Source organism: Pseudophryne corroboree, chromosome 11, assembly GCF_028390025.1.
Source record: "Pseudophryne corroboree isolate aPseCor3 chromosome 11, aPseCor3.hap2, whole genome shotgun sequence".
In the NCBI taxonomy this organism is placed as follows: domain Eukaryota; kingdom Metazoa; phylum Chordata; class Amphibia; order Anura; family Myobatrachidae; genus Pseudophryne; species Pseudophryne corroboree.
This window is the reverse complement of record NC_086454.1, coordinates 86,548,264-86,566,156: the sequence shown is the minus strand read 5'-3', so window position 1 is coordinate 86,566,156 and position 17,893 is coordinate 86,548,264. Positions and strand designations below refer to the sequence as shown.

Below are 17,893 nucleotides of genomic sequence, written 5' to 3'. Positions count from 1 at the left end.
CAGAACACTGGCTTGCTGCAAATCATTAGCTTGCTGCAGAACACTGGCTTGCTACAGATCACTGCCTTGCTGCAGAACACTAGTTTGCTGCAGAACACTGATGTGCTACTGAGCAGCATTGTAATGTTGTTTGGGTTTTTTTGCATTATAATTCTAGTTTAAATCATGTTCTTCTTATCAATAAATATTTATTTACACAACACGCATAATATGACGAACTGCACCCAGCATGCACCAGTATGAGAAATGGCATTGGGCAGGTGGTCTGTTTAAAAAAGAACTGGGACTAAGAACAAAAGATCCTCGAGATAATCCACTTGTGCACTGTCAGTGATAAACTAAAGGTGCATACACACGGGGTGTTTTTGCCCAGCGTGTGTGCACAGCGATGAACGTGAACATTGCTGCAGTAAAATAGCTCAGTGCATACGCACTGGGATATTTTCCCTGTGCCCAGGGATGTTCACGGGAGGGTGAAGCACTTTCCACAGTAGGAGACTGTGGAAAGTGCTTCACTTGGCTGTTCAAACAGCCCGATGGACGGCGGCGGCTGGCAATGATGCCAGAGCACGCATCAGCGCTCATTGCCCGCTCATACACACTGGCCGAGTTTGAGCTCAAAGTAGCTCAAAATGCCAAAAGTGAGCTACTTTGAGCTCAAAATCGCCCTGTGTGTATGGGCCGGTCTCTAGATCGACCACACTTAGGTCAACACTGTCTAGGTCGACCGCTATTGGTCGACAGTAAGTAGGTCGACATGGTTTCTAGGTCGTCAGGGACTCTAGGTTGACATGTTCTACTGTAGGTTGACATGACAAAAGGTTGACATGAGTTTTTCACATTTTCTTTCTTTTTTTAACTTTTTCATACTTTACGATCCACGTGGACTACAATTGGGAACAGTAACCTGTGCCGAGCGCAGCGGTAGCGGAACAAGGCACCTTGCCAGGGGACACGGTGCACTAATTGGGGTTCCCGGTCACTGTACGGAGAAAACACGAAAAAAAAAGTGAAAAAACTCATGTCGACCTTCTGTCGTGTCGACCTAGTACATGTCGACCTAGAGTCCCTTTCGACCTAGAAACCATGTCGACCTACTTACTGTTGACCAATAGTGGTCGACCTAGACACTGTTGACCTAAATCTGATCGACCCTACATAACACACCCGTATGGGCCTTATTGAGCATACAGGTGTCAAGAACATTCTATTTTATTAATTAAAAGAAAAAGAAAAACATGACGTGGACACATTATGGATTGTTAATAATGATTAGAACACCTGGATTAAACATATAAACATCTTTTTTAAAAGAAAGAAAAAACAGCAGCGCTCGTGGGAACTGGGTAAACCGCAATCAAATAAGTATCAATTGTGTTCACATGTAGATGTTAATCCACAGAACACAGTGGCTGTGTAAATACACTTTGAAAAGATTAACAATAGATCTCGTATCTACTTCATAGCAGTAAACGTGTTTGTTCATCTTTTTTAAAAGAATGTACATGTCAGCTGGCTAATAATATAAATAAATACAGGTTGATTTTAGAGGTTATAGCACCAAGCATGATTCTTAAAGCTCCTACAGGCCAAACCAGTGGCCGCGGATAATGCTCTGTAGACACAATTTCATACAGTTATTTAATCCCTTACACATGATTACTGTAGGTTCTGCAAAACTCTTAAAACATAAGATAAGACTCCTCTGTGCTGGTATAACTCTGAGCCATATACTGTACATTTCTGCTCAGTAGAATTGCTGTATTAGATCACTACCTTATAAATAATACAGTATATACTAACAGGGCCGTCTTTTCATATGGGCTCAATGGGCTCTTGCCCAAGGGCCCCAGGAGTAAAAGGGCCCTAGGCTGATAGCTGAGGGTCCCCTCTTTCCATGGGTACCAGATTTTTGAAAATCGGCCCTGGGGAACCGGAGATATCCGACTTCAAAGCAGTGGTCCCCATCCAAGCCTGTTAATTGTTCTTCCCAGCCAGATATCTCGGGTTCTGTCTGACTTAGTTTTATGACTCTCACCTTTTTAGTGGACACAAGCAGCTTGTCTCCACTATGCCCATAACCAGAGATATCAGCCTTCAAGCAGCTTTTCCCTGCTCCAGCTCCACACGCCTAATATGCAATTTTATATTTTTGTTGGGGGATTGCTCTGGTTCCTGAAGTCTCATCCCCAAGTCCCCAGAACCTTCTGAAAGGTGGGACTCTCTAGTTTTTTTTATCCCATTAAAGCTAAGAAATCTATTTCCAGGAACTGGAGATATCTGCAGTAAAGCAAGCTGCCCTGACCCCCGGAAAATTATGACTATTAAGCCCACTCCACTATCCACCCCTCCCCTGTGTATTAAACACCCCCTACCACCCTGGAAGTCATGTACCAGGGCCCCTTCATTCAGCACAATTTCCCCTTCTACAGTTTAGTGTTCTCCTTCCCACCCCATTTGTGCAGTAAAGGAGTAATTAGCAGATATTATTTATCCAGGTCCTACATGTTGAGCGAAAGATAGAACCCCCTACCCCCCGCGGAACATCAAAGCTGCCGCTGATAGCACCCCCACCCCTACCGCTGATGGGTGGGTAGGGGCCCCAGCGCATTGCTGTGCCCAGAGGCCTACACTGCTGTTAAGACGGCTCTGTATACTAAGATATACTCAGTTAATCTCCCTTTGATCAGAACTGATCATATGTAAAGGTCTACACTGATTTAGTCATCTGCACGATTGCCACCTACTGGTGCTGACATTAGATTTTCCATCATATCTGTTTAATCAGGGACATATATGAATTACACAGGTTCTGTGGCAGATTAAAGCCAGATGAAATACAGATACTACGAGCCCGCTGGCGGATGTGTATCCCCGGTATGTCTGTGAACGTCGTCGTTCACAGACATATCGCACTGGCTGTACAGCATAGCCGATGCTGTGGCACATCTGGCTGTGTGTACAGGTGGTCCGCCAAGTGCCGTACACTGGATGTGGGGGGCTGACACTACAGCTGGGTGGAGGGTTCAAATCCCCACTGTCGAAGTCAAAAATATTACAAAGAGAGAACATACAGACTCCACACATTAAGTCGCTATGCTTGCAAATACGTGCAGCGAGCACAGCAATATATGGTAACATACGCATTTACACAGACATGCCACAAAGATATATTCAACACATATTTCATACAGCACATAAATTGAACATACCAAGCACCAGACATCATAAGGTTTTAAATTATATAATGGAATATAACGTCATGTATGTGTATCATTGGAGCGGAGCAAGATGGACATGTCGTGCTTGGTGTCAAAGTAACCAGATTAATGTGTGTATCAATTTGATGCCTGTTATTAAGTTGTAGCACATTGCCATGAGTAGATATGATTGAATGTATGAATATTAAGCCACAATTCAACTGACGACAAAGGACATTCCATTTAAAGCATGTGGACAGGAAACTCAGGCCAGCCCTTTTGATGTCTTCAAGGCTTGCATATGAACTGACCAATGACTCATCATGAATGAGAAAGTTCCCTCCCCTAGACTAATAACAAGAGACCTGTGCACGCCCCCAACTCTCAGGGTATAGCTGATGACACACACAGAGCCAGCTGCCCTTTTTGTCCCAGATGATGGTGGAGATGCTGCCTATCCAGTGGCTGCATGATTTTACTGAGAGAGAGAGTGATATGGAGTGCAGAGTGTATTTGAGCAAAATATGGTAATTGTATTGCAGGCCGTGTCTGTATTTGAATTAGTTTGTAATAACTGCTTACTGTGTAAATTGTAACCATGTAACTGTATATATACTGTACATTGTGATATATTGAATACATATCCTTTTAATAACAAATATATACATCAATGAGCTTTGGAACTCCGATAATGTGTGGGTGTATTGTTTTCTCTTATGGGATGCAGTGTTTTCTGCGATGTATAGCGCACATTCATAGCACATGGTAATAAGATGCGCAGGCATCTACAGTATATAATAGAGCTGGCATTTTAAATATTTGTTAGAAAATAATTTGACTTGCACACCACCCAGCTGGGTGTCCTGACCAATGGGTGTGGTATGTAAGGTCGACAGTAAGTAGGTCTACAATGTTTGGGTCGACAATAAGTAGGTCGACAGGGATGCTAGGTCGACATGGTCTTTAGGTCGACATGGTTTAGTGCACCGTGTCCCCTCGCATGGCTCGCCATGCTTCGGGCAAGGTGCCTCGCTCTGCTACCACTGCACTTGGCATAGGTTACCGTTCCCAATCGTAGTCCATGTGGATCGTAAAGTATGAAAAAGTTCCAAAAAAGAAAAAAAATTTGAAAACTCACGTCGACCTTTTGACCTGTCGACCTAGAACATGTCGACCTAGAAAACCTGTCGACCTACTTACTGTCGACCAATAGTGGTCGACCAAAATATAGTCAACCTACTTACTGTCGACCTAAAGACCGGATCCCCTGACCAACACATCTTACAGCTGATTGGTAAGTGTGTATTACTTACCTGGATCGGCATGATAGAAGATCCGCTAACGTGTTGGTCAGGTGTGTACCCAGTTTCACTGAAGCTCCCTGTGTCTGCTGTTATAGTTACCGAAGATAAATCAGCCCACAGTACAGAGTTAACCATTTATAGGCTTCCTTTAGGAATTTGAGATCAGAATAAGATAAACCTTTGATTTGTGCAAATTGCAGCACTCTAGTACAACCCCAGACAGGGCTGGATTAAGGATTGTGGGGGACCCAGCGCAACTACAGTAAGTTGTGAGGGTCCTCCCCCATAACAGGGGTGGGGAACCTCCGGCCCGCAGGCCGTATAAGGCCCATAAAGCCGTTGGTTCCGGCCCACACGCTTGTGTCAGTGAGACATGCCGCCTCTCAGTCCGGCGGCGGAGTGTCTCAGCTGTCAGGGAGGAGAGCGCAGCTACTATGTCCGGCGGCAGGTAAGATCTCAAACCAGCCGCCGGTTCGTGAGCCAATCAGAGCTCACGGACCGGCAGCCAATCAGGAGCCGCTGCTGCTGGTCCGCGAGCTCTGATTGGCTCACGAACCGGTGGCTGGTTTGAGGTCCTACACGCGCCACCGCCACCCGACATAGCCACGCTCTCCTCCCTGTCCTGACACCCGCCGGATGGAGCAGCAGCAGCGGTGAGCAGCAAAGTAGGGTAGGGGGGCACTGTGGGGGCATTTGTATACCTGACACTGTGGGGGCATTTGTATACCTTGCACTGTGAGGGCATTTGTATACCTTGCACTGTGGGGGCAATTGTGGATCTGGCACTGTGGGGGCAATTGTGGATCTGGCACTGCACTATTGGGGGCATATGGTATCACGTCCCATTTTAATTGGCCACACCCATTTTTTCAGAGCGTGCACACAGTACCTCTAAGGGGCAGACCTACTGGGGGGCAGGGTAATTTTTTAAGTTGAGAATTTTTGTATGGCCCCCGAAGGATTTTATATATATCCAATGGTAGAAAAAAGGTTCCCCACCCCTGCCCTATAGAATGGCCCCTTAACCCAACCCTCCCCCTAGTATTGCCACAGTACCCACCCCCATATGCCAAGTAGTGCACCCCCTGGTGGACCCTCCCGGTAACAGTTTATAGCCCATAATGTCTAGTGACAAGGATTTGCTTAGTTCCCACAGCAAGACACAGATGGGAAGTTATATAGAAATTTAAAACAGATTTCTTGGTTAAAACACCATTGTAAAATAAACCCCAACCCATTAATACTGTATCATCAAAAAAGGTAGATGCCTCCTGTGTTACATGTGGATACATAGGCCTTCTTTCTGCCATCCACATACAAGAAAATAAGAATTTACTTACCGATAATTCTATTTCTCGTAGTCCGTAGTGGATGCTGGGAACTCCGTAAGGACCATGGGGAATAGCGGCTCCGCAGGAGACTGGGCACAACTAAAGAAAGCTTTAGGACTACCTGGTGTGCACTGGCTCCTCCCCCTATGACCCTCCTCCAAGCCTCAGTTAGGATACTGTGCCCGGACGAGCGTACACAATAAGGAAGGATTTTGAATCCCGGGTAAGACTCATACCAGCCACACCAATCACACCGTACAACTTGTGATATGAAACCCAGTTAACAGCATGATAATAGAGGAGCCTCTGAATAGATGGCTCACAACAATAACCCGTTTTAGTTAACAATAACTATGTACAAGTATTGCAGGCAATCCGCACTTGGGATGGGCGCCCAGCATCCACTACGGACTACGAGAAATAGAATTATCGGTAAGTAAATTCTTATTTTCTCTGACGTCCTAGTGGATGCTGGGAACTCCGTAAGGACCATGGGGATTATACCAAAGCTCCCAAACGGGCGGGAGAGTGCGGATGACTCTGCAGCACCGAATGAGAGAACTCCAGGTCCTCCTCAGCCAGGGTATCAAATTTGTAGAATTTTGCAAACGTGTTTGCCCCTGACCAAGTAACAGCTCGGCAAAGTTGTAAAGCCGAGACCCCTCGGGCAGCCGCCCAAGATGAGCCCACCTTCCTCGTGGGATGGGCTTTAACAGATTTAAGCTGCGGTAATCCCACCGCAGAATGCGCCAGCTGAATAGTGCTACACATCCAGCGCGCAATAGACTGCTTAGAAGCAGGAGCACTCAGCTTGTTGGGTGCATACAGGATAAACAGCGAGTCAGACTTTCTGACTCCAGCCGTCCTGGAAACGTACATTTTCAGGGCCCTGACTACGTCCAGCAACTTGGAATCCTCCAAGTCCCTAGTAGCCGCAGGCACCACAATAGGTTGGTTCAAGTGAAAAACTGAGACCACCTTCGGGAGAAACTGAGGACGAGTCCTCAATTCTGCCCTATCCATATGGAAAATCAGATAAGGGCTTTTACAAGACAAAGCCGCCAATTCTGAAACTCACCTGGCCGAAGCCAGGGCCAACAGCATGACCACTTTCCACGTGAGATATTTTTAAATCCACAGTCTTAAGTGGTTCGAACCAATGTGATTTCAGGAATTCCAAAACCACATTGAGATCCCAAGGTGCCACTGGGCACAAAAGGAGGCTGAATATGCAGAACTCCTTTGACAAAAAGTCTGAACTGCAGGCAGTGAAGCCCGTTCTTTCTGGAAGAAAATCGACAGAGCCGAAATCTGGACCTTGATGGACCCCAATTTGAGGCCCAACGTCACTCCTGCTTGCAGGAATTGTAGGAATCGACCCAGCTGACATTCCTTCGTCGGGGCCTTCTTGGCCTCACACCACGCAACATATTTTCGCCCAATACGGTGATAACGTTTTGCGGTGACATCCTTCCTGGCTTTGAGCAGGGTAGGGATGACTTCCTCCGGAATGCCCATTAGGATCCGGTGTTCAACCGCCATGCCGTCCAACGCAGCCGCGGTAAGTCTTGGAACAGACAGGATCCCTGCTGCAGCAGGTCTTGTCCGAGCGGCAGAGGTCAAGGGTCCTCTGCAAGCATTTCTTAAAGTTCCGGGTACCCAGCTCTTCGTGGCCAATCCGGAACCACGAGTATAGTTTCCACTCCTCGCTTTCATATGATTCTCAGTACCTTGGGAATGAGAGGCAGAGGAGGAAACACATAAACCGACTGGTACACCCACGGTGTCACTAGAGCGTCCCCAGCGATCGCCTGAGGGTCCCTTGACCTGGCGCAATATCTTTTCAACTTTTGTTGAGGCGGGACGCCATCATGTCCACCCGTGGTCATACCCAACGGTTTTTCCGCATTTGGAAAACTTCTGGATGAAGTCCCCATTCTCCCGGGTGTAGGTCGCCCATCGGAGAATCCTTGTGGCTTCTGCCATCGCCATCCTGCTTCTTGTGCCGCCCTGTTTGTTTACATGGGCGACCGCCGTGATGTTGTCTGATTGGATCAGTACCGGCTGGTTCTGAAGCAGGGGCCTTGCTTGACTTAGGGCATTGTAAAAAGCCCTTAGCTCCCGGATATTAATGTGAGGCGAAATTTCCTTGGAAATTTCTTCCCTGTGTGACTGCACCCCAGCCCCGAAGGCTGGCATCCGTGGTCACCAGGACCCCGTCCTGTATTCCGAATCTGCGGCCCTCTAGTAGATGAGCCCTCTGCAGCCACCACAGCAGCGACACCCTGTTTCTTGCTGACAGGGTTATCCGCTGTTGTATCTGTAGATGGGACCCGGACCATTTGTCCCACAGGCCCCACTGGAACGTCCTTGCGTGGAACCTTCCGAATGGAATTATGCTTCGTACGAAGCTACCATTTTTCCCAGGACTCGTGTGCATTGATGTGCCGATACTTGTCCTGGTTTCAGGATGTCTCTGACTAGAGATGACAACTCCTCGGCTTTTTCCACTGGAAGAAACACTCTTTTCTGGTCTGTGTCCAGAATCATTCCCAGGAACAGAAGAGGTGTCGTCGGGACCAGCTGTGACTTTGGAAAATTGAGAATCCAGCCGTGCTGTTGTAGCACTTCCCGAGAGAGTGCTACCCCTATTACCAACTGTTCTTTGGACCTCGCCTTTATCAGGAGATCGTCCAAATACGGGATAATAAAAACTTCCTTCTTGCGAAGGAGTATCATTTCGATCATTACCTTGGTAAAGACCTTCGGAGCCGTGGGCAACTCCAACGGCAGCATCTGGAACTGATAGTGACAGTCCTGTACCCCACATCTGAGGTACTCCTGGTGAGGAGGGTAAATGGGGACATGCAGGTACGCATCCTTGATGTCCAGGGAGACCCTGTAATCCCCCTCGTCCAGGCTCGTAATAACCGCCCTGAGCGATTCCATCTTGAACATGAATCTTCTGATATAAAAAATTCAAGCATTTTAATTTTAAGATGGGTCTCACCGAACCGTTCTGTTTCGGTACCACGACCATTGTGGTATAGTAACCCCTTCCTTGCTGAAGGAGGGGCACCTTGACAATCACTTGTTGTGATTATAGTGTTGAATAGTCACCAACACCGCCTCCCTGGCAGAGGGAGGTGCCGGTAAGGCAGATTTTATGAAACGGCGGGGGGGTGAACATCTCGAACTCCAGCCTGTACCCCTGAGAAACTACCTGAAGGACCCAGGGATCCATGTGAGAGAGCCCACTGGGCGCTGACATTTCTGAGACGGGCCCCCACTGTACCCGGGTCCGCCTAAGCAGCCCCAGCGTCATGCTGTGGGCTTACCGGACGCAGGGGAGGACTTCTGCTCTTGGGAACTAGCTGTTGCTTTTTCCTCTACCTTTGCCTCTCGGCAGAAAGGATGAGCCTCTAGCCCTCTTGCTTTTCTGGGGCCGAAAGGACTGTACTTGATGATACGGTGCTTTCTATTGTTGTGGGGTAACCTGTGGCAAAAAAGTCGATTTCCCAGCAGTAGCTGTGGAAATGAGGTCTGACAGACCATCCCCAAACAGTTTTACCCCCTTATAGGGCAAACTTCCATGTGCCGATTCGAGTCGGCATCGCCTGACCATTGCCGAGTCCATAACCCCCGTCTGGCGGCAATGGACCTAGCGCTTATTTTTGATGCCAGTCGGCAATTATCCCTCTGTGCATCACGCATGTATAAGACCACGTCTTTAATATGCTCTATTGTCAGCAAAATATTGTCCCTATCCCTAGTTATTTTCCGACAGGGAATCTGACCATGCAGCGGGAGCACTGCACATCCATGCCGAAGCAACGGCTGGTCGCAATATAATGCCCTAGTGTGTGACTATATCTTATAGGGTAACCTCCTGCTTTCTATCAGCAGGTTCCTTCAGGACGGCCGTATCCGGAGACGGTAGTGCCACCTTTTCTGATAAGCGTGTAAACGCTGTATCTACCCTATGGGGTGTTTCACCGCGTGACCTATCCTCTGGCGGGAAAGGGTACGCTGCCAATAACCGTTTTGAAATTATCAATTTCTTATCGGGAGAAGACCACGCTTCCTCACACACCTCATTTAATTTCTCAGATGCAGGAAAAACTACTAATAGTTTTCTCTCACCAAACACAATACCCTTTTTATGTGGTATCTGGGGTATAATCATAAATGTGTAATACATTTTTCATTGCCTCAATCATGTAACGGGTGGACCTATTTGGAGGGTACACTAGTCTCATCGTCGTCGACACTGGAGTCGGCATCCGTGTCGACATCTGTGTCTGCTATCTGAGGTAGCGGGCGTTTTTAGAGCCCCCCATGACATTTGAGACGCTGGAACAGGCACAAGCTGAGTAGCCGGCTGTTCTGTGTAGTCGACCTTTTATGTAAGGAGTTGACACTTTCACGTAATCCTTCCATAAATTCAACCACACCGGTGTCGACCCCGCAGGGGGTGACAACATATTTACAGGCATTCGCTCCGCCTCCACCTCATTATCCTCCACATACATGTCGACACAGCCGTACCGACACACAGCCCACACACAGGGAATGCTCTGATAGAGGACAGGACCCCACAAAGCCCTTTGGGGAGACAGAGGGAGAGTATGCCAGCACACACCAGGGCGCTATATATCACAGGGATAGCACCTATTAAAAAGTGTTTTCCCTTATAGCTGCACATATATATGTATACTGCGCCTAAAATGTGCCCCCCCCTCTCTTTTTAACCCTTTCTGTAGTGTATTAACTGCAGGGGAGAGCCAGGGAGCTTCCCTCCAACGGAGCTGTGAGGGAAAAATGGCGCCAGTGTGCTGAAGGAGATAGCTCCGCCCCTTTTTCGCGGACTTTTCTCCCGCATTTTTATGGATTCTGGCAGGGGTTAATGTACATCCATATAGCCCTGGGGGTTATATGTGATGTATTTTTGCCAGCCAAGGTGTTTATATTGCTGCTCAGGGCGCCCCCCCCCCCCCCCCCCCCAGCGCCCTGCACCCTCAGTGACCGGAGTGTGTGGTGTGCATGAGGAGCAATGGCGCACAGCTGCAGTGCTGTGCGCTACCTTGGTGAAGACTGATGTCTTCTGCCGCCGATTTTCCGGACCTCTTCTTGCTTCTGGCTCTGTAAGGGGGCCGGCGGCGCGGCTCTGGGACCGGACTCCGAGGCTGGGCCTGTGTTCGATCCCTCTGGAGCTAATGGTGTCCAGTAGCCTAAGAAGCCCAAGCTGGCTGCAAGCAGGCAGGTTCGCTTCTTCTCCCCTTAGTCCCTCGATGCAGTGAGCCTGTTGCCAGCAGGTCTCACTGAAAATTAAAAACCTACAACTAACTTTTTTCTAAGAAGCTCAGGAGAGCCTCCTAGATTGCACCCTGTTCGGTCGGGCACAAAGATCTAACTGAGGCTTGGAGGAGGGTCATAGGGGGAGGAGCCAGTGCACACCAGGTAGTCCTAAAGCTTTCTTTAGTTGTGCCCAGTCTCCTGCGGAGCCGCTATTCCCCATGGTCCTTACGGAGTTCCCAGCATCCACTAGGACGTCAGAGAAACTATATAAAATGCAACACGTATTGAAATGCAGTACGGATGATGTAATGGTTAGCATTACTGTCTCACAGCACTGAGGTCATGGGTTTGATTCCCACCATAGCCTCAACTGTGTAGAGTTTGTATATTCTCCCCGTGCTTGCGTGGGTTTTCTCCAGGTACTCTGGTTTCCTCCCACAATCCAAAAATATACTGGTAGGTTAATTGGCTCCCAGCAAAAAAATTCACCATAGCGTGAACGTGTGTGTATGTACATGTGGTAATGAATTGTGAGGATGTGAATGGGCAAATATTCTCTGTAAAGCGCTGCGGAATATGTGTATGCTATATAAATAACTGGTGATATTAATAAATAATATCCCATTCCCCGGAGTATGCACCTCACAGCCAGCTTACAGAGCAGAGCGTCTGCCGAGTCCCTGAATCGGCGGCACAGAGTTATGTCACGTGGTTCTGATGAGGGGACTTGGGAGCTTCTCTACACTGCATGCTGTCTCTCTGCGGGTCTACTACGATATCCCAGCTCTAGGGATCCCGACCGCCGGAATGCCGGCAGTGGGGCGAGTGCAAAAGAGCCCCTTACAGGCACGGTAACTCTATTTTCCCTCCAGGGGTGTCATGGACACCCCAAGAGGGAGAATAGTTGTAGGTATTCTGGCGGTCGGGATCCCGGCACCGGTATGCTGAGCGCCAGGATCTCGACCAGGGCCGTCTTTTCGTATGGGCTCAATGGGCTCTTGCCCAAGGGCCCCATGAGTATAATGGCCCTAGGCTAATAGCTGAGGGTCCCCTCTTTCCAGGGGTACCAGATTTTTTAAAATCGGCCCTAGGAAACCAGAGATATCCGACTTCAAAGCAGTGGTCCCCATCCAAGCCTGTTAGTTGCTCTTCCAAGCCAGATATCTTAGGTTCTGTCTGACGTAGAGTTTTTCCGAGTGTATACTCCAAATGCTGGGACTCTCCCCTTTCAGTGGACAATGGCAACTTGGCCCTACTATGCCCAGAACCAGAGATATCCGCCTTCAAGCAGCTGGTCCCTGCTCCAGCTCCACACGCCTGGTATGCAGTTTTATATTTTCATTGGAGGACTGCTCTAGTTCCTGAACTCTGATCTACAAGTCCCCAGCACCTCCTGAAAGGTGGGTCTCTATAGTTTTTTATCCTATTAAAAGCTAAGAAATCTATTACCAGGAACTTGAGATATCTGCAGTCAAGCAAGCTGCCCTCCCACCAGAAAATGATAAATATTAAGCCGCACACCATCCACTCCTCCCCTACGTATAAAACACCCCCTACCACCCTGAAAGTCATGTACCAGGGCCACTTCATCCAGCACAATGCCCCATTCTACAGTTTAGTGTTCTCCCTCCCGCCCCATCTGTGCAGTAAAGGAGTAATTAGCAGAAATTACTGCTCCAGGTTTTACATGCTTAGCGGAAGATAGATCACCCCCTACCACCCGCTGCCACTGATAGCACCCCCCACCCCTACTTCTGGAGGATGGGTAGGGGCCCCAGTGCGTTGCTGTGCCCAGGGGCCCACACTACTGTTAAGACGGCCCTGATCTCGACAGCTGGTATATTGAATGCATCCCGTGTCTGCATGCATTATGCAGAGCCGCAGCAGCCCAGGTTTGGAAATGGGTTGGGGTCGGATGATAGGGGGTCGGGATCCCGGCGGTCAGCATACCGACGCCAGGATCCCAGCTGCCAGAATGCCGACAGGGGGGCGAGCTCAACGAAACCCCTTGCAGGCTCGGTGGCTTGCTGTGCTCGCTCCAGGTTCTATTCCCGCTCTGTGGGTGTCGTGGACACCCATGAGTGGGAATAGCCCTGGGCCCTTTGCCGGCATTCTGGCGGTCGGGATCCCTGCGTCGGTATGCTGACCGCCGGGAGCCTCAAGAGCAGCAAAGAAAACTGGGTGAAAGAGGCACCATGGGGAGTTTAACAGTTAACACACAGGGAAACGCAATGATTTTGAATTCCCCTTGTAGAATTACAGATTATTGCCGATTTGAAAAGATAGAGTAATGCCAAAGTAAGAACCACACAGTGGGGCAGATGTATTAACCTGGAGAAGGGATAAGGAAGTGATAAACCAGTGATATGTGCACGGTGATGAACGCACCAGCCAATCAGCTCCATTATGTAAATTAACAGTTAGGAGGTGATTGGCTGGTGCGTTTATCACCTTGCACTTATCACTGGTTTATCACTTCCTTATGCTTTCTCCAGGCCCATTATTTCTTGGTGGTAGTCACAAAATAACAAAATGTTTTTGGTTTAATTTCTTGCAAATTAATAAAAGCACTTTTTGGCAATTATAGCTAGATCCTCCTTCTTAGACTACGTAGTCGTAGACTAACGCTATTATCAAGAAACTCAAAGTTTTCTGAAGAAAAACAAAGTCAAAGGGGTAAATTTACTAAGGTGAGAGATTTTTAGAACTGGTGATGTTGCCCATGGCAACCAATCAGATTCTACTTACCATTCATCTAGCTGCTTCTAGCAGATAATAGATATAATCTGATTGGTTGCTATGGGCAACATCACCAGTTCTAAAAATCTCTCACCTTAGTAAATTTACCCCAAAGTGTAATTTGCATGGGTACTGCATAAATTATTACTGATGCTGAGATTGGAACGTGACCAGCCCAAGAAGTGCCAAAGAAGGCTCAGCAGCAGTGATTACAGCAGAAAAGCAGATTACATAATAGCAGATAATCAGAAATATGACAGGGATAAGCCTGAATTATTTAACTGCATTCATTTACATTTACATCTTCAGGTCTTGATGATTGTACTTTCTTTGGATTCATTTCAAACGTCTTCACAGTCATCCTAATCTGAATCTTTTAAAGCCTTCCCACAATGTTATAACTATTGGAATTATAAATGATTGCATACTATATTACAGGATGGACATGTATTCTATGTCTGTACCTGCTACATATAGTAGTTTAACAGCCCATTTGAAGGGCTGTGTATCTGGATAGCGTGTTCGGGATCAGAATGCTGGCGAGGGGATCAAGCATGGCTGTCGCCACGGGTTCTATTCCCACTCTATGGTTGTCATGGACACCCATGAGAGGGAAAAGTCCCTGCTGGTGAGCATGCCGGCCGGCGGGATTGTGAGGGAGCGGGATGTATGAGAAGGTATTGTGACCGGCGGACTACATCCCATTTGAAGCATCACCACTGTTCTACTGTTCTTTTTAGAGAAGACCTTCCCCTAAATGTGCTAGAATGCCCCCGCCACCAGCATCTGCCCCACTTTCCTTCCCAACTACAGTGCAAATAGAATTATATTGCCTTTTTTCCCCAAATGTTTGTTTAGAGGGAATGGGGTTAGCATCCCAGCAGTCGGGATGCCGGCAGTCATGTGACCGACGCCGGAATCCCAACACCACTCGGAATCCAGGTTCAGGAACACAGACCGCCGACAGCCTGAAGGTAAATATTGGGGTGACTATTAGGGTTAGGGCTGATGGGGGGGTTAGGGTTGGGCACTAGAGGGGGGGGGGGGGTTAGCCCTATCCGCCACCCATCGAATCTTATCCCTAGCCACCACTCCAGAAGGGTAGGGGATAGGGGAGGGGTTAAAAAATGACACCGTTCCCTGTTGGCATTCTCATTGTCGAGTTGCTGATGTCGGTCGCATCCCGACCGCCGGTAAATAGTATCAGACCCGTTTAGAAATGAGGAGTATGTGAGGTAGAGGAAAGGCGGTGGAAACAGAAGGGACACTGAGGACCACTCATGGCTGCTACTGTCCGTTAACAAACTCGCTACCTCTACCAGAAATGTTATTATGCACACAGATGTATTGTATTATCTATGTCCTGCACATAAGAAAGAGAAGGGTGAAAACCCCTCTGAGGGCATACAGAAACCGCTTGTACATTTGAGCTTGTCTTTGTTTTGGACAGGAGGGCTGCACCATCTGCAGAGTTCTCTGTGGACAGGACTCGGCACCTGATGTCTTTCCTGACCATGTTGGGTCCGAGCCCAGATTGGAATGTTGGGCTCTCTGCCGAGGATCTTTGTACCAAGGAATGTGGATGGGTCCAGAGAGTTATCCAAGACCTAATCCCATGGGATGCGGGCACGGACAGCGGGGTCACTTATGAGGTATTTACATGATGGTTGAAGTATTTTGACACATCTCTGTTGTGTAACACGGGATTCTATAGAGAATAGCAGTGAAATTGAATTTTAACATTAACCCCTAACAATAGACAGTGCAAAATTCTATGGAGACTTGCACACAGGAACCACTGTCAGGGTCTTATTGCAGCCTGTTTGCATTATATACCCCCCAACTTGTTCAATATTGTACTTGTAGTCATTGTATGATTTGTTGTATGATGCATTAAAAACCTGATTGCTACATAAATGGGTCCCTGCAAAGTTCTATAAATCTTCAGCATACAATTTATGGCCCAGATTTATCAAGCCTTGCAGAGTGATAAATTGCACGGTGATAAAGTACCAACCAATCAGCTCCTAACTGTCATTTTTCAAACTCAGACTGTAACATGGCAGTTAGGAGCTGGTTGGTTGGTACTTTATCACCATGCAATTATCACTCTTCAAGGTTTGATAAATTGTGGCCTTAATATTTTAAACCCATTTATTAGTAAACCTGTCAATAACATGTCCTAGACTTGGAAATCACCATAAAATGCTAGATTTTAATTAAATAAAAAAATGATTTAGTAACTCTTACACATTGGGGCAGATGTATTAACCTGGAGAAGGCATAAGGAAGTGATAAACCAGTTATATGTGCAAGGTGATAAAGGCACCAGCCAATCAGCTCCTAACTGTTAATTAACAGTTAGGAGCTGATTGGCTGGTGCCTTTATCACCTTGCACATATCACTGGTTTATCACTTCCTTATGCCTTCTTCAGGTTAATACATCTGCCCGTGTGCTAGACTAGGATCTTTACATGTAAATGTATACAGTAGACTAGAAACTGAGAAAGACATTTGTTGTTGATGGTGAGTTGTATGCAAATGAGCTGCATGCAGCCACAAACCATTTTGGAATTCTACGTCACCAGGATGATCACGTCATAGAACATAGAATGTGGCGGCAGATAAGAACCACTTGGCCCATCTAGTTTGCCCATGTACACACACACTTACATGGGGTTAATTTTGTTGGGTGCCAATTATCCTACCAGTATATTTTTGGAATATGGGAGGAAACCGGAGCACCTAGAGAAAACCCACACAAGTATGGGGAGAATATACAAACTCCACACAGTTAGGACCATGGTGGGAATCAAACTCATGACCCCAGTGCATTATCTTATTATTTGTTGCTTATTGCAATAGGTCAGTCTTTGTCCTCAAAATGCAGCATACTGTGTAAGCTATGCAACCACTGACTAGTGGATTATGTAACACCGCATAGTAGCTGTACAGGTTATAGTCTAATTAAGTAACAAATGCAAGATTCTGGCCAATGGTGAATATAGTAAAAGTGTTGTCCATTATTGGACAAAGCCTGTTACTTAATGACAATCCGCACCAACTACTGACACCACCCCTCTCCTCTCCATGTTGATGTTCCCCAAAGTCACTGAAAACAATCTGCATATCTCACAGTGACGCCTACTAGTAAAAGTGAAAATTACCTTGTCCTAGCTACCTGTTCAAGCAGGTGGGATGGGGGTGTTTCTCTAAACAAGCAACCTGATTGGATAGACCTCAGCTATACTAAGCAGGAGTTTAAATCTCCTATTCCGTCCGAGTGGCCAAAACTGTCAGGGTTGTCGTTGGATAGAAGCAATGTAATAACATTATTTGTTTGGCGAAGCAAGGGAGGGAGGCTCATACAGAAATGTTACACTGCATTTTGTTACCCCTGTAGTGGACAAACCCTTTAAATATTTTCTGCTAACTCTACCTATTTCAGGGAAAGATGGCTGCATTTTATTTTTCCGAGTACTGTACACTATTTGGAAGCTGTTAACCGGCGTGCTCAAGAGATAGGGTTTAATGGCTAAAGGGTTATATATAATTTGGAACACCATGTATAAAAAACATAATGTCATTGTATTTAAAAGTTTACCCTCTCATTCCCCACACTGGCTATGAAACGTATTAAATTATTTTTAGAACACTCCCATAGTGACTATACAAGGTGACCGTGGGGGAAATTTATCAAAGCTTTGAGAGAGCTAAAATGTGGAGAGAAGTAAAGTACCACCCAATTAGCATCTGCCGTGTTACAGGCTTTGGGGCAGATGTATTAACCTGGAGAAGGCATAAGGAAGTGATATGTGCCAGGTGATAACGCACTAGCCAATCAGCTCCAATATGCAAATGGGCAGTTAGGAGCTGATTGGCTGGTGTGTTTATCACCTTGCACTTATTACTGGTTTATCACTTCCTTGTGGCTTCTCCAGGTTAATACATCTGCCCCTGTGTTTGAAAAATGTCACTCAGGAGCTGATTGGTTGGTGCTTTATCTTTCTTCACTTTGGG

General features: G+C 47.1%; 1 protein-coding gene across 1 annotated transcript in view; it reads left to right on the top strand.

The window, feature by feature from the left end:
* The window catches only part of SPON1 (spondin 1), a 683,924-nt gene that overhangs the window by 589,974 nt on the left and 76,057 nt on the right, over nt 1–17,893 (top strand). Inside the window, exon 8 of the mRNA XM_063944511.1 lies at nt 15,323–15,524. Within this exon, the coding sequence (XP_063800581.1) occupies nt 15,323–15,524 (202 nt within the window). The remainder of the gene's footprint in view (nt 1–15,322; nt 15,525–17,893) is intronic.